General features: G+C 42.1%; 2 protein-coding genes across 3 annotated transcripts; both read right to left on the reverse strand.

Moving 5' to 3' along the window:
• Nucleotides 1–10,522: 10,522 nt before the first annotated feature.
• LOC127761659 (protein IQ-DOMAIN 6-like) lies at nt 10,523–13,271 on the reverse strand. 2 transcript variants are annotated; one of them, XM_052285995.1, is made up of 5 exons: nt 12,958–13,271; nt 12,130–12,420; nt 11,823–12,050; nt 11,573–11,710; nt 10,523–11,371 (listed from the first exon to the last, which is right to left on the reverse strand). In XM_052285995.1, exons 1-5 carry the CDS (start codon nt 13,024–13,026, stop codon nt 10,781–10,783), a joined length of 1,317 nt encoding a protein of 438 aa, XP_052141955.1. In that variant the 5' UTR covers nt 13,027–13,271; the 3' UTR covers nt 10,523–10,780. The 2 variants fall into 2 exon arrangements, with proteins under 2 accessions (XP_052141955.1, XP_052141948.1); XM_052285988.1 differs by having other exon boundaries at nt 10,523–11,374; nt 12,958–13,269.
• A 4,440-nt stretch (nt 13,272–17,711) lies between these two features.
• On the reverse strand, nt 17,712–22,360 carry LOC127760545 (BTB/POZ domain and ankyrin repeat-containing protein NPR1). Its single transcript, XM_052284826.1, has 4 exons — nt 21,674–22,360; nt 19,202–19,949; nt 18,793–18,993; nt 17,712–18,229 (listed from the first exon to the last, which is right to left on the reverse strand). Exons 1-4 carry the CDS (start codon nt 22,226–22,228, stop codon nt 17,991–17,993), a joined length of 1,743 nt encoding a protein of 580 aa, XP_052140786.1. The 5' UTR covers nt 22,229–22,360; the 3' UTR covers nt 17,712–17,990.

Below are 22,360 nucleotides of genomic sequence, written 5' to 3' on the forward strand. Positions count from 1 at the left end.
CGATCGATGGTCAATCAGGTTGATATACTCCCTCCATCCCTAAATATTTGACACCGTTGACTTTTTTAAATATGTTTGACCGTTCGTCTTATTCAAAAACTTTTATGAAATGTGTAAAACTATATGTATACATGAAAGTATATTTAACAATAAATCAAATGATACGAAAAGAATTAATAATTACTTAAATTTTTTGAATAAGACGAACGGTCAAACATTTTTAAAAAAGTCAACGGCGTCAAATATTTTGGGATGGAGGGAGTATATAAATAGGCGGATGGACAACATAGTACATGAAGAGATCGAAACAGCGTAACACGCTAGCTATCTTGTAGTTGTCCTTTGATTGATCAATCGATCTGGATCATAATTTCGGCTGATGGTGGCGCATTAATTCCAGCAATATGAGCATTGGGCAAGGCCAGACATGAGCTAGCTAGCTCGATCATCTCGCTGGCGATGATGCTTGCTTCTCGATCGATATATAGATGGACGTACGAATTAACGACATCAGCACGTGCAGGTAATTTGTGCCTGTGGCAAGACCAGGAAATTAATTACTCCCTCCGTTTCGAAATGTTTGACACCGTTAACTTTTTAACACATGTTTGACCATTTGTCTTATTCAATAAAATTTATGAAATATGTAAAACTATACGTGTACATAAAAGTATATTTAACAATAAATCAAATGATATGAAAAAATAAATAATTACTTAAATTTTTTTGAATAAAACAAATAGTCAAACACGTACTTAAAAAGTCAACGGTGTCAAATATTTTGAAATGGAGGGAGTAAGAAGCAAAAGCGACATCATATATGTGTTAATCGATGGTCAGCGACCGTCGTTTTGTGGTTACTTTTTGCATGGTGACAAGGAATTGAGTAGATTAATCGAGTCTCCAGGTTTTACTTGCTTGCAGACCAGGTAACCGTGCGTAAGAAGGAAGTACTTAAGAATTAAAGAAAACTAATCTTGTAGTATTTGTCAGTACGTGCCGGGAAGGAAATTTAACGGCGTGCAGGCATTGCGTTTGCACTGCACGTACGCACGGTCCAACCTGGACGCGATTTGACGATCGATTAACCTTCAATTCCGGCATTAGATCGAACACGCGCACACGTAATTACTTAGCGCAGGGGAGTTAATTAGCATCCATATAGTATATCCGTGTACTCGAGAATTAACCGATGGAGCCTTCGCCGAGAGGCAATAATATGTGCAAATTGCAGGTTACGTACGCCTACTTCGCCGCGAGTGCGTGCGCGTAGGTTGGTAGGTTTGCTTGCCGTGGTTGAGGACGTACGTCGGTCTGGGACGCCACGGCGCGGCGGCGCGAGCGGGTTTACCGTTGGTGTGATCTCAACTCATCTCATCTCATCTATCTCATCTCATCTCCGCCACGAGGAACGCGAGATTGGCCGGTAGATCGAGTTGGCAAGCCGAGTCAGCTGGGAAAATACGCAGCGCAATGCGCAAAGCATATATGTAATATATGTAGGGGTGAAAACGATAGGCAACGGTCGAATCGGTGGCATCTCTTTGGAAACGATGCTCGCCGGTAATAGACCATATTTATCATTTAAATTGCTCAGTATCGATATTAATATAATGCAGAAAGAAATTAGATAAAATAAAATTTAAAAATAGCAAAAAGGGTATGGTCAGAAACAGTACCTCTTAAACGGAAACGGCGCCTGGTCGATTGGGAATTTCCGTGACCGTTTTCACCCCTTAATACATGTAGTGCAAATCTAAAAATTATCATTGAATTCAAAAATAGATGACTGAGATTTATTCACGTCATCAAAAGTAAAAAACAAATTACTCATGGTAAAATTTTTACTCATGATTGAATCCGGGAGTAAAACTTACACTCTGGATAACATGGACAAATCTCAAACGTCCATTTAGTTTACAGATTTTCACTATATATATAATTTGCAACTACATATTTTTTTCATAGTTAGCTAGTGTGCGGCAACATGCCAAATGCACACGACAAGAAGTCGATTCGTTGTAGAAACACTTTTTTTTTTGCGCGTGCTTACGCGCGTATATACGTGTATGTGTGGGAGTTAGCTAGCGAGCAACAACTAGAAATCCCAATTCGCAAATAACCGCTCCCATAACGTGCGCGAAAGCTTTCCAATAGGTCAAGGTTTTTTGTGGGTAGGGAGGAGAGGAGGGAAGTGAGCGGATCGGGCTCAGTTGCCATGAAGGCCGGGATGGACAAGTGATGGTGGTGGGTCAAAGTTGGGAAAAGAGGAGGGGAAGTAGGCCGGCCAAGCTTGGGCACTCTAGCACTTTGACCACTTTTGGCCGCGGCAGCGAGGGGGGTGGCGGCGCAATGAGTGGTGGCGACAAAGAAATAAGCTGAACTAGTTTCCAGATTTTGCTGGGAGAAGCTCGTGGGAAGGAGGTGGAGGAGGGGACTCGTTGAGTGTTCTCTTATTCATTGGAGGAAGCTCACCAAAGGGGGGAGGAGGGAGGGGGGGGGGGGGGGGTTCTCCAAAGGGAAGCCACTCTCCCGCATCTTTTCTCTTCGTTGTGCATGGATGGGATGAGTTGCCATCTCATGTGCGTTGGAGAGAGAGAATAAGGTAGAGAGATTAGGCGTGCATGCTGCGTCGGTGGGCTAGTGTGAAGTGTTGTTACGTGTGCGGTATGCTTGTTCAGCCAGTCATGTTTGACGTTGGATTTTCTCATCGACTTTTGTTTTCTTTTGATGTAACACACCTGGGTTTTTATTCCTAATTATTAAAATATACTTGACAGTTCTTTTGTTGTTTCAGTTCAAAACAATAAGATAGAGGAATATAATATATGGACGCTCGCCTAGGGGCCCATTAGCAATGGGGTGAAAATTTATTTTTCGTAATTTCTTTTCGTATCGTATTGATGTTGACAATGAATAGTTTAAATGATAAATATGAGGACAACCGAGCGTTGTTTTTGAAGAGATGCTACAGATTCCTATAGTTTCCGACCATTTTCACCCCGGTCTACTGCCACTTGGTTTAGATGAGAGTAGGCGGAGTAGTACTAAAAGTTGTTGAAATTGATAATGTTGCATTTTACAAAATGATTATTGTATCTTAAGTTGGGGTAGTAAAAGTTGTTGAAATTGATAATGTTGCATTTTACAAAATGACTATTGTATATTAAGTTGGTTTATGAAATGTGCTGCACTTTCTAAATGGTCAATTATAGTTATTGCCAACATGGAGCAGCAGTATGGTGTCCCGTCGCGTGCATGCCAACTAGACTATCTAAATTTAACTGGTATATTGTAGATTTGTAACAGTGACCACATGGTATAATGGGCCAGCTGGGATATATTATGCAGGCAGGCAGGCAGCCAGGCCAGGTCAATCCAACCCTCCCCGTTGATTTTAGTATTTTACCGGTTCATGCCAATAATTGCCAACAAATCAACAATGACCTGCAGATGCCAAAATAAACAGAAAACAAATCGCCATCTACTGCACAAACTTAACGCGATGTGTACGTGCGTTTGTTTAGCTCTCTCCGTTGGAATATACCTTCTCTCATTCATATTAGAATTTGTTTTCATTTGTTTCTAATCATTTTTTAAAAAAAGTTTGATCAATTTTATAAAAAAATATAGTACTCCCTCCTTTCCTAAATGTTTGACGCCGTTGAATTTTTTAAACATGTTTAACCGTCCGTCTTATTCAAAAACTTTTGTGAAATGTGTAAAACTATATGTAAACATAAAAGTATATCTAACAATAAATCAAATAAATCAAATGATAGGAAAGAATTAATAATTACTTAAATTTTTTGAATAAGACGAACGGTCAAACATTTTTAAAAAAGTCAACGGCGTCAAAAATTTTGGGATGGAGAGAGTAATATTTTCGACACAAAACAAACATGCTCTCAAAATATATTCAAATGTTAGTTTCAATTAAACTAATTTGGTGTTAGATACGTTGCAAAGTTTTTCTAATTGTTTAATCAAATTTAAGTAAGTTTGATTAAAAAAATCAAAGACGTAAACGGAGGGAGTAAAATGAATTATCCTTTTTTCTCTAATCAGTTTAAACTTTTGAATTAAACATGCATCCATCCTCCCGTGGTCCAGGAGAGAAACGCACCGCGAGGCACCGCCGATCGCCATGGTCGATGACACCTGCGCGCCACCGCCGATCGCGACCCGCCATTTGTCCCTTCTCTCTCTCTCTCGCTGCAGCAGCAGCAGCGGCGCAACGGCATTGTTGGTGCGCGGAAAGGAAGCGCGAGGACAAGGGGAAGCCATCGATGTATATGTCGTCGTGTACCTGTCTCTGCACTGCACGCACACCTCATCTCCGGCGTGCGTCACCAACGACGTCGCCGTCGTCCGCTGTGCGTGGACGAGAGCTATAGCGGTGGCCGGCGTACGACGGCGACCCGCGCTCTGCAGCTAGCTAAGCGACGGCGACACGGGCGTTGTCGTGGCGTCGTCCGATCCTATGCAAGTGCAACCACACAAACGATTCTGCTGCCTCTTCTGGCCCATCCTTTTCTTTCTATTTGGGAGGATTTCAATTTCTCCGTTATACTCCCTCCGTTTTGAAATGTTTGACACCGTTAACTTTTTAACACATGTTTGACCGTTCGTCTTATTCAAAAACTTTTATGAAATATGTAAAATTATATGCCTACATAAAAATATATTTAACAATGAATCAAATGATAGGAAAAGAATTAATAATTACTTAAATTTTTTGAATAAGACGAACGGTCAAACATGTGCTAAAAAGTCAACAGCGTCAAACATTTCGAAACAGACAGAGTATATAATAACAGTATAATTAGCATGTGCTAATTGAAAAGCATGGCTGGTAGGAGCTGGGCCCACCGTCAGTGACACATGTCGATCGATGTCGTTTTCTAACGTTTGATAGTTGCTACTTTTAATTTAATTACTACCTCCGTTTTATATTATATTAAGTCGCTTTGGTTTTTTCTCAACTCAAATTTCTTTAAATTTTATCAAGTTTGTAGAAAAATATAGAAATATATTTAACACAAAATAATCATTCTATCAAATATATTGAATATTTGATTTAATGAAGCTTATACGGTAAATGTTGCTATATATTTCTATAAAATTAGTTAAATATAAAGATAGTCAAATATAAAGAAGATTAACTTTGAAAAAACCAAAACGTTTTATAATATAAAGCTGAGAAAGTAATGATTTTAGTTATTTTTATTAGCGCTAGCCGCTATATGACAAAGTGACGACATAACCGTCGAATGATTATTCTCGGTTTATGTAAACTGTAAAAGTAAGTTGGTTTTATATGATCGAATCATAAGAACTAAACCAACCAGAGGGGGGTGAATGGTTGGTATACCCATAAACCTAAACTTTTAGCGGAAATAAAAGTTACCCTCAAATTCGATGTAGATCGGTCTGATCGAAGTTGATCCGCCGGTCTGACCGCGCTCGCGCCGCCGGTCTGACCAGTGTTGATCACTCGGTCCAACCGCCTGAAAATCGCCTACCGCGTGTGAAGTCGCCGCCGGTCTGACCGCCTCGCTCTAGCCGGTCTGACCACTGGAGCGTCGCCGGTCTGACCGCCGGTGAGTCGCCGGTTAGACCGCTGAAAACCCGGTGAAACACAAATCGAAGAACTCTCAAAGTAGATGACAACTTTATTACTTCTCTATGTGTTTACAAAGTGCACCAACAGCACTCCTTACAAAAATCTCGACTAAACTCGAAACCCTAACTAAACTAGCAACTAATTGCTCTCAAAAAGCGATACCGGGAAGTCTCACGCTCCCCCTCTATTTATACATGAGGTAGGCAGCCTAATCCACGAACCAAACTCATACTAAGAGTCCTAAACACCTTAAGAAACCCTCTATTACAAGATACAAACTTTACATAACCAATCATACCAAATTTGGACTCCTTCCAAATTCGACTCCACATCCCATACGCACACAATACCTCCATCGTATGCCATATGGAATCTCCATCAACCACGTGCATCAACTCTAGCCTTAGTATCCCGCATAATATCTGACCACCACGGACATCGTCTTACCACCAAACCGACTCCCAGTCCATCACCGCAAATACTCTCCCGAGGCATCGAGTCACCTACACATGAAATAAACAAATAAACCATATTCCTAGACCAAGCTATCTCCAACTTGACTCATTAGTAGCAAACAACAGTATTACATACGTATAGTATCCATCTAGAAGCCATAACCATGAAACAATCACGGATATCCAAAGAAACAACCCGAAACTGAAACCGACACAGCGTCGGCCGGTCAGACCGCGGGCCTGGCCGGTCTAACCGCACACATAGCACCGGTCTGACCGGCAACCTCCACCCGGTCGGACCGGTCACATAAAATAACAGTGAATCCGATCATCACCTGAAAATTGATTATCTCCAAAACCACTTCGACGATAATCTCCAAATATCAAAACCAATAATCACAGATGATAATTGTTCATCACAGAATAAGAATCAAAACACACATTGATCTTACAATCTCCCCTTTGATGAACACATTGGCAAACCTCATCAAAAATATTTTGGTGTTTGGAAAAATATAAACAAAATCAGTAAAAAACACACTTCGGACAAATGTACACATCGTGCTAAAAAATCCAAAAGAAAACTTCTCCCCCTTTTTAAAAGAAAGAAATTCCCAATTGAACCAAAAACATAAACATGCTCTTCTCAAAAATTCAACTTGCTTTTCCCAAAAATCCAAAAATTTTCACATTACTTCTTCCCCTTTTGACAATGAATTCATCAAGCATAGGAATTATGTTCATTAGTGTTCAAGAGCTTAGCATACATATAGCATATCAAGTCATGTGTTGCAATAAAAAGAAGATGAACCCATCTATAACAGAACAAGCATGCATTAAAGTATAACTATGAACCAAAGATTTTACAATTAAGCTTGAATCAACAATCAAATCATGATTTCATACGATTTATAATGCAACATCTTAACAAGCACATAGGTTGAAGAATAAACACTAAATACATATACCTATTGCATTTATCACTCTTTCTCAAATAACCTTTTGCACAAAACAACCAAGAGAAATTTTTAACTTTTTCTTTTTCTTGAGCCTTTTTGCTCATATTTTTCTCTTTTATTCCAAGTACGTCACTGTCGTCAAGACTGTTTCCAGGGATTCGGCACCCATTATTTTGCTCACATCGAATACGTCCTTGTCGTCAAGACTGTTTCCAAGGATTTGTTATTCATTTTTTTTCATATTTTATTCTCTTAGTAGCAAACAACAGTATTACATACGTATAGTATCATCTAGAAGCCATAACCATGAAACAATCACGGATATCCAAAGAAACAACCTGAAACTGAAACCGACACAGCGTCGGCCGGTCAGACCGCGGGCCTGGCCGGTCTTACCGCACACATAGCGCCGGTCTGACCGGCAACCTCCACCCGTTCGGACCGGTCACATAAAATAACAGTGAATCTGATCATCACCTGAAAATTGATTATCTCCAAAACCACTTCGACGATAATCTCCAAATATTAAAACCAATAATTACAGATGCCAATTGTTCATCACAGAATAAGAATCAAAACACACATTGATCTTACATGTTCAGTATTAAAACCATATGGACGAAATGGTTTCTTATGGTTCGAATCCTACTCAAACCTAAATTACTACATATGCGAATTTTCTGATTCTCCAACAATACTGTACTGTAGGCAACGTCGGTGAGATTTTGTTCTCTACTTGTCCTAAAGGATTGGACGTTGGTAGAACGATACACTAGTTTAGAACAAGAGGGTGGTTGTGATGTTCACACACTTGAAAACAAATAAAATCATCTTACAAACACTGAACTTTCACAACAGCTCTGAACTCAAAAAACCAATACTACTTAAAATGACATCTCTTTTAAGAACATTTAGGACCATGTTGATGTACTACCTACCGTAGCACAACTAATGTTTAACAAAGGATACGATTACGAATTGCTGGCCGTCATGACATGGATCATCCGGGCATGAACATGAACAAGCAGAGCGGCCGCATTCATGTCATGCCTCATCATTGAATAGAAGAAGTTTTGCTTCAGCTTTCTGACTGCACTGGGTCGTTGTAAGTACTCTCATGAATGACTCAACAGGAGACCACCTGTATCGCTTCGCTAGCTGCTGGTTGCTGCTACCTCTAGTGTTCACTGTTCCAGCATGTAATGCGTCGTTCCTCCGTGAGAGACATCGCTGCTGCTGCTGCCAGTTTCAACTTTCAAAACTGATCGAGTTTGAAAAAGTTACTCCTACCTGCGGATCAGGTTGCTGTCTCACGGTAAAAAGAGATAATTTGGAGTACTGTACTTAACTAACAGCTCCATTGGACTATGTAGGGAGTACTTAACAGTTTACAGTTCTAGTAATTCAGAAAAAGAGAAGCTCTTTCTGCAGAAACATTGCAGAGAAACAGTTTATTTCCCCGCAAAAAAAAAAAGAGAAACAGTTTATTCAAGCGATGTGTATGTTTGTAAAGTTTCTGTGTTGCAGGAAGCATTTTGACAGCTGAGTTTTGAGCTGAATATTGATTGTGCACTAGCTGAAAATGGAGTTTTCAGTGAACTTTGATGGACTGAGGGGGTGTTTAGATGGGGCTAAAATCTTTTAGCCCATGTCACATCGGATGTTTGGACGCTAATTTAGAGTATTAAACATAGACTAATAAAAAACTAATTTCATAAATGAGAGCTAATCCGCGAGACGAATTTTTTAAGCCTAATTAATCCATAATTATCAAAAGTTTACTGTAGCATCACATTGTTAAAATTATGACGTAATTAGACTCAAAAGATTCGTCTCGCGAATTAGTCCAATGTTATGAAATGTGTTTTGTAATTAGTGTATGTTTAATACTCTAAATTAGTGTCCAAATATCCGATGTGACAGGGGCTTAGAAACAGCCCCTGAATTGAGCTGAATATTACTACTACTACTACTACTACTACTACTACATGCCACTATACGAGGCAGAGCGCCAGTGTGTCCGGACCAGGGTTTCCCAAACCGCCGGGCCCGGGGTTACCGCGCCCCGGTGGTAAGCACGGTTACCGCGCGGTAACCGTGGTAACCGTGAAAAACCGTACAAAACCGTGCAAAATTTATCAAAAATTCAAATTATTTTTTAAATTTATTTAAATTTAAGGAGGTTACCATGATATTTATATTACCGTACCCCCGCGGTAACTGCGCGGTTACCAGCGGCAAGGGAAACCCTGGTCCGGACCAGTGGATACACTCATTGATGGACTGAATTGTGATACCAATAAGGTGGTCCTGAAGTTCGCAATGAGATTCTGATACCTCGAGCACAATCAATGCACTTTCAGTATGGTTGCAGCCGGAATCATATTCAGCACAGCAATAAAAATGTTTGCCCACTCAGTCAGTACTCAGTACTGAGTATCATTGCAGTGACAATTTCAGGGCCAGCATGCAATTCAAGCAAATCAAAAGGGTGAACCACTTTGCAAAATATGATCACAATATTTCATAACTCTGCCGATAGTAACAAAGTGATCCATGATGCATACTGAGCTTTTCTCAACTCTGAAAGTGCATCAGTTCTCAGATGATGAAAAGTTCAGTTTTTACCTTACATGAAAACAGCAGTGTCTTCTCGTGACAATTAATTACAGAAAGTACATAAGACTGTGCGTGTACTTGTATTTTACGGATTACTCTGCTATTAAAATGCTAGTAGCATATGATGTGCCATTAAGATCGCTAGGTGCTTTGTTCTGTCATCAGTGGGACAACACAGTTCTTTGACCGAGATTATCTATATTTCCTGTTTACAGAGACATCAGCAGTTCAAGGAGGTCAAACAAGGTTAACCATGTCATTTTTCTGAGCAGATTCTACATTGATTTGAGGCCATTAAATGCCCAACCATTAGTTTATACCTGTTAAAAGTGCACACAGGACATAGATTAGTTCTCAAAGCGTGCGATCTGCACGTTGTTACCGAGCATCTGCTGCAGTGTCATGCTGCCCCGTTCTTGGTCTTGGCAATCGCTAAGCTGAAATGTAATGCCTTTCGACCATTGTTTAAGTGATCTGGGATTTCTGTTGTCTTATACTAGTACTTAAGTTTAGCATCAGGTGTTCAAGTTTAGAATCATTTGTCTCTAGTCATTTGACCCTAAGCTGTAGTAGGCATGTAAGCCTACATGTTCAGCTAGGTGTGTCTGTCGGCAAGAGAAAATATAAACATAGTTTCTCACAACCTAATTGGTCATTTTAGAGAATGGACCCTAAATAACAAGAAAACTCCAAGCCTAATGGTCAATGATTAAGAACCACTGCATTGTAATAGCACATTGGTTTTCAGCTTTGGAAGTTGGAAACTTGCTTGAGACCACAGTATAGGAGTAGTACAGTATGGTAGAAGTGCTAAAGGATCATGTGAGATGGGTAATGACACCCTTTCTCTGAAATTCACAATCTGCAACAAATCCACACCATTTTTTTCCCAATCAAAGAGCTATCTTACAAAGACACTGCCACTGACAATGAGGACATCCCCAAAAATGGGATGACTCGACAACAAGATGTTGAACATGAGATTGGCGACACAGACACAACTCAAGAATGCAGCAGCAAGACATCGAAAAACCTGTGGATGGAGCAATCCACCTAACAAACACCCTAGAGAGGTAGAAGTTGGCTTCATCTCAGCTTACAGCTCCAAGAACATTGCAAATTCAAACTTGAGCGACCTTCAACTCGACACCTGAGGCCTTCCTATCCTCCATCAGTTTCCCTGCTGTCGTTCTTTGAGCATTGCACGCCTTTCGCTTCGCCTTGATCGACTCCGTCATGTTCATGTAGTTTGGCCTTGCCCTGATGCTGTCCTCAGTCTTCTCCGTCGTGACAAAGGTGGAGAACGATATCGGTGTCGAAGCAAAGCACGACGATGACGATGCCGAGCTCTCATCATTGTGCAATTCAGTGCTCAGAGACGAGATCGACTGAGCTTTGATGCGCTGGTGGTGTGATACTACCGGCGGTTTCGCGCAGACCCTCTTGCTGACATTGTTCTTGCGCACTTTCACTGAATTTGGTTCGGAGAAGTCCCCAAGAATGCCGAACGAATCCTCGCAGTTCTTGGAGGACAGGAGGTCCGGCGAGCTGGAGTTGGTCTGGTTGTGCTCCTCCATCAGCCTGTTCTCCCAAGGCCTCGCCGCCATCCACCTCTCCAGCCAGCTCCAGTTGCCATTGCTCTTGTCGAAATGTTGGTGCTTAAGCAACATTCCAGACTGGTTCAGCCGACCATACGAAGTAGGCTTCGGTTGCTGCTGAGCAAAGACAAGAAAGATTACACATTCAGTCCAAAACTGCAGTTGAAATAACACAAATTCAGATCATAACTACTGCAATAGAATGCAGTTCAAAACAAAAATTCAGGACACAACTGCTGCAATAGAATGCAGTTCAAAGCAAAAATTCAGATCACAACTACTGCCACAGAATTTCTGCAAGGAATTCAGTCATACATTGCATTTCGTAGCGCCTTCGATCTGCTGCGAATACGCATACGCGATAGCTCGTTCACGCTTGATCGCGCCTTCCTGACGCTTCTGAAGCTTCACTCTCACATCCTCCAATGTTCCCTGGCTATCACACCATCCTTCCTGAAACAACAACAACAACAACAACACAGATGAACACAAAATCCCCCATGAATACGCTGCATTGTTCATCAAATCCCATCCCAAAAGAAGCAATCAGTCAGGGCTGGTTCACCTCGGCTTCCCGGAGGATGTCGAGCTTGGTGCGGCGAGCCTCGAGCAGCTTCTGCACGGCCTGGCCCTCGGTGGACATGCGCACGCGGCGAGCGCGGATGCGCGCCTGCACCCGGACCAGCGCCTGCATGCACCGCAGCGTCACCGCCGCCTGCTTCCTCACCTGCCGCCCCCGCACGATCGCCTGCAGCCGCACCAGCCCCTTCAGCGCCCGCAGCGCCCGCCTCGCCTGCGAACAAATCCAATCCAAATCAAATCCCAGATGGCAGGAGAGCTCCGACGAGGTCTCCGGCGAGGTGAGGTTTTACCAGGAAGCCGCGGAAGGCGGTCTGGACGCGGATGGCGGCCCACTCTTGGCGGACGGCCATGAAGTCCTTGGCCGGTGCGCGGGCGACGGTGGCGACGGCGGCGGTGAAGGGGTCGGCGGCGGCGGAGGAGGCGTCGTCGGAGGCGTCCGACGACGCGGAGCGGTGGTGGCCGCCGCCGCCCCTCGAGCCCCGCCATAGCGAGCCGTGGTCGCCGGAGGAGCTCCTCCACAGCTTCCACTTCCTCCCCTTGCCTCCTCCTCCGCCATTGACCGATGGAACTTGCAGCTTCTCCTATCCCATCAAAAAAAGGAAAAAAAAACACATCAAAATTTGTTGCTTTCATCTGAACTTCTTGAGATTCCAAGAGAAATACTCAATGAAAAAAGATTGGGGCTTTGGCATGAATGAACACTAAAGGTCAAAAACTGGTCAAAGCAGGAGTTTGACCAGATGAATCATACACTTCAGGTTTGAAACTAAATACGGTATTGTAGTACATCATTAACTTTATTCCTCAAGAAGGAGAGTACACTTGAGGTTGAATCTTGGACAAGTACTAGCAAAAGAAAGGAAGCACATTTCAGGCATACAAGTTCATGCCCCTTAAGGGAGTGCAACAATTAACCAAATCTTAGATGTACTCCTCCTCTCTTTGGGGAAAGTACAATAACCCAACTCCAATAAGTTTATGCAAACAAGTACTACTTATCATTACAAGCTTACAAATCGAAATTAACACAAGAAAAAAAGAGAGAGAGAAACAAAGAGCTTGTGAAAACCGAATCTATTTTTTCCAATGTCAAGGATGCAAGAACACCCATCTCTCACCTTGCAATCCTCCCTGTCAGGCTTCTTGAGCCCTATGAGCGACTTGACCCACTTCCCTGACCCTCCCATCTGCTCTCCTTCTTCTTCTTGCCCAAGAACAGCACAGGGAACACCAAGAACACAGAGAGAGAGAGGAGACCAACGAGGAAGACGAAGAAGTCGGTGGCGATGGCTGTCGCAGAGAGACACAGAAGAGGCAGGCACGCGTGCGAGGGCTTTGGCTTTGCAGGGAAGAGGAGAGGAAAAAAAAAAACTAGGCGTTGGGGGAGCGGAGGTGGCTGTGAATTTGAAATTCGAAATGGAGGGAGAGCAGAGCAGAGGCAACCAGCCAGGCAAAGCACGCATGCATGCGATGCAAAAGCCACAGCAGAGAGAGAGAGAGAGAGAGACAGCTGCTCACCACCACTGTTTACTCACCACTAATTAATCACACAAATGAATACTGCTACTACTCGACAAATACTTTCAAGAAGCAACCAGTGAAAAGCCGCTACAGATAAAATGTATCCTTTCAAGAAGCGACGCCCAAAAACACGGGTGGAAAAAACTTGGAAGCACAAGAAGGATCCTATGTAAAAACTTCCCGGGTAAAACTTCACATCACATTGCATTGCATTGCATTGGATCCTCTTTTTACTATGGCTACTCTTCTTTTTTTTTAATCCTTTTGTCTTTGTTCTTGGGTCTGATACTCTGATGGACATCTGTGACACATTCATTGGAGCTCTCACATACTACTCCTACTCTCTCTCTCTCTCTTTCTTTCTCTGAATGTGGGGTGTGTTCTTTTTATTTTGGTCCCGAAAAATTCATGGCGTTTCGCTGCATCGGCATTGGGAGCAGCGAGAAGAAGAGACAGAGAGGAGAGGAGCTCTCGCTGCCTGCTTGCCTCCTTTTCTGGGTTCTTGCGAAAGCCAGCCACCACAAGTGAGATGTGTGTGAGTGCAGGGAGAAGAAAAGCTGGATTGGCGGTTTTTGGTCAGTGGAGTAGAGTAGACTGCTTCATCTGGTCACCTTTTCTGGCTTTGAGTGAAGAGTGCAACAAGCTTAAACAATGGTTTGGGGGACCCTTGCATCTGGGTGGTCAAGTGGTTTGTTTCACCTTTCCAGTTTGTTCTTGTGTGACCTGTGACTGAGTGACCATATCCTACTATGGTGCATGGAGATATAGGCTGTGATTTGATCCACGATGAAAATTTGTTCTTTGTGTCAAATATTAAACGTATTCTAATAACAAAATAAATTATAGATTTCGACTGTAAACTACGAGATGAATTTATTAAGCCTAATTAATCCATCATTCGCAAATGTTTACTGTTGCACCACATTGTCAAATCATGGAACAATTAAGCTTAAAAGATTCGTCTCACAATTTTATACGTAATCTGTATAATTATTTTTTTTCTATATTTAATACTCTATACATGTGTCCAAGCATTCGATGTGATAGGGTGAAAAAAATTGCTATGGGATCTAAACATGCACATAGGATGTGATTTGGAACATTTGGGGGGCTGATTGATGGATATACTAGCCACACTGGCAACTGTGGATGATTGATGTAACATTGCTATGGAGCTGTTTGGGTCTTTTTGTATCTTTTCTATGGCCTTTTCCTAGTGCATTACAAAATGGATTAATCATAGGGATAAATCAAACATGTATCCCCGTTTGAAACAGATTATTCATGGGATTTATTATCACAGTTGATCATTGGGATAAATTTTAATATTCTAAGAAATAAACTAAACAACTACAATTGGTCTAGATAACGCAATAGAAGAGTTTTATGACAAAACATATTTTAAAAGGGTATGTAATCCATGCCAATAATTGGATGGAGTAGAAAGGATTGGGCCAGTATTTATGGTGTGTATTACTCCTTCCAGGCATTTTGACAAGGGCACAGTCTAAAAAAAATCTGACCACTACTTTTTTTATTAAAATATATATAGAAATATCAATAAATAATTTTATTGAAGTACTTATTAAGACTAATCTATACATATGGTCTCCATATTACTAAGACAAATAAATTTAGATATTATTTATAGTTAAATATTTTAAAGTTTGACATCGATCTTGTTCAAAACAACAAATATTATTAGCTTGAAGGAGTAGTGTGGTTTAGTATTTCAAAGCATATTTATGGCTATTGGAGTAGAGCCAAACATATTTATGCATGCCTCAACAATATTCATCTGAGCTAGATTACTACTTCCTCAGTTAACGTTTTGACTTTGGTTAAAGTCAAACTGTTTCAAATTTAACTAAGTTTATAAACAAATATAGTAATATTTATAATACTAAATTAGTTTCATCAAATCAATAATTGAATATATTTTCATAATAAATTTGTCTTGGGTTGAAAATGTTACTATTTTTTTCTACAAACTTAAAAGGATTTTGACTTTGACCAAAGTAAAAATGTGTTATAACCTGAAATAGAGGGAGTAGTACTCCTTTCAATAATTGACACTGACACTATTCATGTTTAAACGTAACCACTTGTATTTTTTTTAAAAAAAACATTGTAAATAGTTGAAAATATGTAAACTACCTAAATGTGTTGTCACTTGTTTTTCGTTAATTACAACATAGTCATTTAAAAGTAAATATGGTTAAATTGAGACAACCATAATCAACAATGACAATTATTCGAGGAAAAAATAGCTGAAATCTAACACATTACTACCAAAAAATTCACACTCAAAAGTACTAACCATCATCACAAAACCATCAGAGAACCATACACAAACCCTGACTTGCTAGAGGTAGAGAGGAATATTCCAAAAAATAATAATAAAGGAACACAAATCCGACTTTGAGGGTCCGACACACTATCAATCCTTCACAAAAACCTGGCTTGTGCAGGGCTAAAAAGCATGTACTTCCAACCAAATGCACAAAAAAAGTCTTCATTACAAGCCACTTGGCTCCCTTGGCTGGTAGCCTGATATCCTTCCCATCTGCTACACTTTCTTGGCATCATTTGGGCATCATGGGCCCATCATCTGCAAAGCTTATCTTAGTTTATTAATGGAGCAATGTAGGATTAAGCTCTTAGTTTGAACTAGTACACTACTACTACCACTAGTAATCTAAAAGATCTACACTGGCTAGTTCCTGCAAGATTGGTACAGTAGTACAGTGAAGAGGCCCTTATTGTACTCCACCCTGATGCCTATGGCATATTTGCTCCCTACTTGCATGTACAGATCATCAGTTCAAACTTGTTTAAAATGGTCTACCAATTTGAAAAGAGAGAGGGAAGACCAGCAAATGGAGTCAGACATGAGTGAGTGACAAAGTGTTTGGTGCCTCAAAAAGAGAAAAGGGGGCATTGATCCATTCATTCAAAGGAGAAGGGCATCATGCAAGAAAGGTTAAAAGAGAGGAATATGTTTCCTGCTATTTGCATGCAGTAAAGAGAATCTTGAGATTTGAAACAATGGATCAGCTTTTATCCCAAATTGGTGCACCCTGCCAAAACAAAATGCCAGAAAGATTGTTTAGGATCAGATAATCAGGAGCAGCAGGTAGGAGTAGTAATTTGAAAGTTGAGCCTGTCTGCCCCTCTATCTCTAGTACTGCATGTCAGTGTCAAGCACCCAACTCTGAATTATTAACATTGGTAGCTTATCAAGGATAATGCTGATTGGGTGTTTTTTTATTACAAATGTCTGTCGCAAACGAGTACGCCTCCTAACACACCTACAACGAAAATAAAACGGAGATTAAGGATAAATCTACAAGCCCTAAGTTACATTATGCAATGGTGAAGTACAACCACGTCACCGATATTTAAAACCCCAATAGTGAAGTTACGAAACCATGACCATATATGAGTCCATGATTAGGAGTCAGCAAGTACACAGGACAATGAGAGGCCTAGCGGGCCGCAGTATGATTGGGCCGGGCCAAGATGCTTTCTTGAGAGCAACTGCGTACAGTGCTGGACCAGGTGGCCCACGTACTACAACAAACAGGGTGTTTTCTTTTATTTTTTTTCTTTTTTAAACTACAAACAGGATCGTTGAGGAGAGCAGCCTGGAGATCAAAGGCGAATGCAGAGAGAAAGAGAGAGTTGAGCATCAGCTAGAATCCTCATGGATCGAACATGGCGGAGCCGCACTTGCACTTCCACCCTCTGCTGAATTCTTTCAGCTACCTACTACTACTACTATGAAGTCTGAACTCTTCAGAAACTAGAGCTCTTCAGAATTCAGAGATTTCTTGGATGAGGTTTCCTTGCCTTCTTGCTGCTGCAATGGCGACGATCAGTGCAATTTCCAGGTGGTTGACACCAACGCATGCAAATGCGATGGACCAGTGGTTGCGCGCCAAAAGGCTACTCCTCCTACGCGCCAGGATTGGAGCTGATTTAGGAAAAAGGGCTCAAGCTTTTTGGAGTTCCTATGCTGCATTCGTCTGCTAGCTGCTGCATTCAGTATTCAGGAGGAGGTCCTTGCCTCGCATTAACGGCATTTGGCCACAGTTTGGTAGTAGTTGAAACTTGAAACAGAGAGCAGTAAAGAACAGAGTTTGATCCATCATGTAATTTTGTATTTTTACCACTCGACATGGCAGAGGGAACAGTAAAGAGATGAGTTTACTGTTCTACTGCTTCATCCAGATGTAACAAGTACAGTGTAGTTTTTAGTGCATCTCTGGTAGAGTAGATGCTTCAGTGGCCTTCAGCCATCTCTGGTGACCACTAGCAAGCAGAGAGTCTATTTCATCAGTCTATCAGATTTGGGAGCCAAGAAATCATCTCATTTTTACGAGCAAACCACTGGAAATTCCAAGTACAACTCAAAATTCAAGCACTTGTATTACACCTCGAGTACAAGCACTAGTGAAACTTCTGCGTTTCACAATTGACGGGGCAATAGCTGTAAGAACTAATACTGTACAAGCCTAAACCATTGAGAATATATTTGGGGGGCAATTGACAGAAGGCAACCATCAGGTGAGTAGCTCCAGGAGGACAGTTAGCTATCAATATGGCAACTATTTGGGAGCAATGGTGTTCATCTCCTTGGTCGAATGGCCCCGATCGATGTCGATGATGACGACGACGAGAGCCCCGACCTGTCATTCTCCTCCTTGTCCTCGTGGAATGCCTTCTGAAGAACATCCTGCAGGTCATGAAACCTCTTCCTCTTCTCCGCGGACGTGTCTCTTCCGAGGGAAACCGGATCAGTTTCATCATCCATGATCTTGTCGAGCACGTTCGAACATCGCGGGAAAAAGCGTTTCCCGAGCTCCACTGGTATACACATTCAGCTTGCAATTAGTCTATGTCCAATTAAGAGAATGTAATGTCTTTGCAACTTCTGTGATGAATCTCAAGCAGTTGTTCCTATAGATATACCTAAGTATATTCTGTGCTCTTGATGTACAAAGATTTTTCAACCACAAAAGTCTATAGACAACACATGCACCCCAAGAAAGATTAACTAGGCTACCTATTCAAGACCAGATTAAAATTAGAAATTACCACAGTAAAGTGTACATATCTTTGTCAATTATTTAATCTTCAGGTAGTATGAACTATCATTCTGAATGAACAAAAAAGAGCAAAATTGTCCATGGTTCACATTGACAGTGTTAGAGCTAAAAGATATGCAACATTGCATAAACCTCTCAGGGTATTCAACAGTGAACCTATCAGTCAAAATGGGAGCATCTATAGTTTTAGCTTCCATCAGAAAATATGAAACATCAAAAATATTCGCATGTGTAGCAGTGTGCCACACAAGTTTGTAGCATTAGATTCAAAATATACATCGCTTGGAGGCAGTGTGAATAAACAGAGGTGCCGTGTATTACCTGTTTTGGAGAGTGCTGTCATCCGAGCTAAGTGTTCTTCTTTCATTATGAAAGGACTTTCATTTAGATCAACAGTTGTCCGTTGTCTTTCAGGAGGTGGATTTGCACCAGAACCCAGGTTAAATTCCAAAGTTCCATCCACTTGAGCAATATCCATTGCTACTCTTGCCTCCATCGGAAACATAATCCTCGCCAAAGCAACTACATCGTACAAAAACTATAATATCAAGATACAATTTCATAACAAAATGGAAGTTCTAAAAAATGGGCACTGGGAAACTCTTGAAACTGCACTCTGCATGAAACACACTAAACTGAAATGTAACCTTCTTTTTGTTGCCAAGACCAAAAACAGTTAATTCCAAAGAAACCAGCATTATGAACCCATTATGATATATGTGAAGGTTACCTCGGTTTTCAAGATACAGCAACCTTCCTCGTAGACTCTCACCTGCCATTGCAAGAGAAACTGATGCTTCTCCGAGTTGTGGGTCCCTTCTTTCAGCTTGCTCCAGTATTTCAATACATAACCTATCTTTTGGAGAAGGTTTTCCTTCTTCGGTAACCCCAAAGTAATCCCCTTGTTTTGTTAGTCTTTTTGAGATTTGAACCGCTTTTCTCCCATCGAATGTAACATCTGCTGGCCGAGCCCCCTTGGTTAAAAGGGAGACAATGATTTTAGGCTCTCTTCGCCTCGCAGCAATGTGAAGAACAGTATAACCTCTTGGGTTTCTATGATTAACATCTGCAAGTGCGAGATCCAAAAGCTCGGTTGTAATTTTGGAGTCACAATGTTCGACGGCGTAGTGCAGTGCAAACGCATCATCAAGATTTGTCTGTCCTTCAGTGAGCAGCATCCTGACTAGCTCTACATCGTCAGAGTCAAGGGCTCTGTGTATCCTCCTCACATGTTTGTTAGGAAATCCCTTGTTTTCTGGTGAAATTAATCCGAGGCTTAGGCGTGCATCAATAATCTGCTTGATAACATCTGGAGGCAATGACTTCTCAAGAGTAATCATGTCAAGGTTTGACCGGACTACCATATCAAGGCATCTTTCAAGCAGTTTCATGCAAGATTTGTTGCATAAGTTGGCAACAGATAAGATCAATAGAAGGTTATCTACTTCAACCTTATCAAGGACATCAAGGAGACGCCGCTGCATGAAAAAGAAGAATATATCATTGCTTTGGTTCTGGCTTCTTAAAATAGTGAAACATTACAAACGATAACCGACTGACATGCATTGGACTAGCAATAATTAATGGATTCAGTATGGAACAGCCTTATCTGAAAAAAACAGTACCACGTTCTAAAACAAAGGTCAACAAAAGCAAGTAGCATCAAGGCCCATTTTTTATTAGAAAAGGAAACTTCCTGGTTTTAATTCTTTTTAGAAACCAAAATATTACAAGCCAAACACCAACATAATACTTGAAATAGCAAGTTCAATGTAGAGTAATGTTAACGCCAGAAGATTTATAAATATAAATACAAGGCTGAGGGCCATCAATTGGACCAAAGGAAGCTAGGCTATATATACAATTAGTACAATCATGTTTGGTTCTTGTCAGATTGGCACGTATGGCGCAGCCACGCAAGCAATATAATTTTGAGACAGAATTACTGAAAAACAACCCCCATAACTCCTAAAAACAACTTCCAAAGACTGTAAAGAGAATAAAAGTTGATATATATATATAAACATTAGTGACCTTAGGCTTTTACATTTAAAATTTTGAAATTTCCTTTTGTGTTCTTGGATAAACATGCTGTGATTGGAGTGTAGCCACTCATTTTCCCCCTGTAATATAGCCAAGGCAAATTTTACCATAAGATACATGCATATTTTTTTTTGTTGTTCGTTTATTATTGCTTCGAATATGTGTGACATTTCAATTTAAAAACACTGAGATACAGTCAAGTTTAAGTGGAAAACATATGATTGTGCTTTCTGTGCATGAATATCACTGTCACATTAATGCAGCATTGACAAATTTGGAAGGATAATGTGCGGTATGTGAGTATGTCCCTATCATGGTACAATTGAGTGAAACATGTGTACTTGAAGCAGCCTAGAATAGGATGGTGCACAGTCCAATCGCCTTATCTGAAGATACTTCAATAAGGAACTGCTCTTTTGCAAGAAAAGAAAAGGTTAAGAAACACCTTTACTATATCAGCACCACTCTTGCTGGATATCAAACACAGTTAACTTCCATTTTCGCGTCAACATGACCAAGAAGAATCCGATAAATAACAACGAGAACGGCAAGCACCCCCAAGATCAGTAAGCAGCAACATGTTAGATAAGGACAGTTAGCCAGGCAGTTCGATTCAGACATTAGAATAAACTGATTAGGAGGATTGGATCAAACATAACCGATGTAACAGTGCATGATCTGAGTTGATTAATGGCTTAAGATGTACTAGCTTTTTGGACGATTTCCAATTGAAGCAGGGAGTCGCATCCACACGTTCATACAACTGTTAGCTTTTGTTTTTGTCTGCAATGCATACAGCACCAAGCACACGTGAATCCCCAAAATCGCAAACAACTAAACCTGAATACTGTTCATCGCCAATATGACAGCAAGTTAATCACAATGCAATTATCACAGGCCTCCAATTGCAGTAATCCAAATTGCAATGATTAACGTGATTAGGAGTGATTCAGTTCAGACCATCTCCCCTCTCCTTCAGAAGTAGTTCATTTTGCCGCCTAAAGCAAAGCTCCACGCGCGCAACTAAAAAAATGCATCTTTAAACCCCCACTTCTATGAGCAATACGCATCCAAGCAAGCACAGGGAAGAGATGAACTGGCATGACATGAGCATCGCGAATGGAAGGGGAAAAGGAGAGGCAGCTGCGAAGAGGCGGACCTGGAAGAGGTTGGTGAGCTCGGCGACCTGGAAGGTGGAGGCGGCGAAGAGGACCTGCGCCATGAACGCGACGGCGGGGTGGCACCCGACGTGGGCGCAGTCCTTGTCGACGCAGAGGCACGCCGCCTTGGGCAGGTCGCCGACGCGGCCGCTGTAGAGGTAGTCGAGCACCAGCCGCAGCGCCTCGTACCCGACCTCCACCTCCTCGCCGCCGCCGCCGAGGAGCTCCCGGAGCTCCAGCCTCTCGCCGCCATCCTCGCCGCCGCCGGCGGCGGCGGCGGCGGCGGCGCGGCGCGCGAAGACGCCGCGCAGGAAGGGGCTCCGCGCGGAGAGCACGCAGCGGTGCACCCGCAGGTCGCCGCCGCCGCCCGGGACGGCGATGCGCGCGTCGGCGAGGAACGCGAAGTCCTCGGGCGAGCGGAACGCCGCGGCGAGGTTGTCGGAGAGGCGGCGGAGCGCCTCCACGTCGGCGTCCGCGTCGGCGCCCCCCTCCTCCACGGACGCGCTGTCCGAGTCGGAGAACGCGTTGGTGACGTGGCTGGTCGGCGGCTCCATTGCGCACCCGCACCCGCACCGGCGACCAGCTGACCACGGCGCGTCGCGTCGCGGCGCGGCGTGGCGAGGCGAGGCGAGGCGAGGCGAGGAGGAGGCCTCCCGCCCGAGCTGGTGGGAAGGCGCGAGGAAGTC

The sequence above is a fragment of the Oryza glaberrima genome, chromosome 1 (genome assembly GCF_000147395.1).
Source record: "Oryza glaberrima chromosome 1, OglaRS2, whole genome shotgun sequence".
Classification (NCBI taxonomy): Eukaryota; Viridiplantae; Streptophyta; class Magnoliopsida; order Poales; family Poaceae; genus Oryza; species Oryza glaberrima.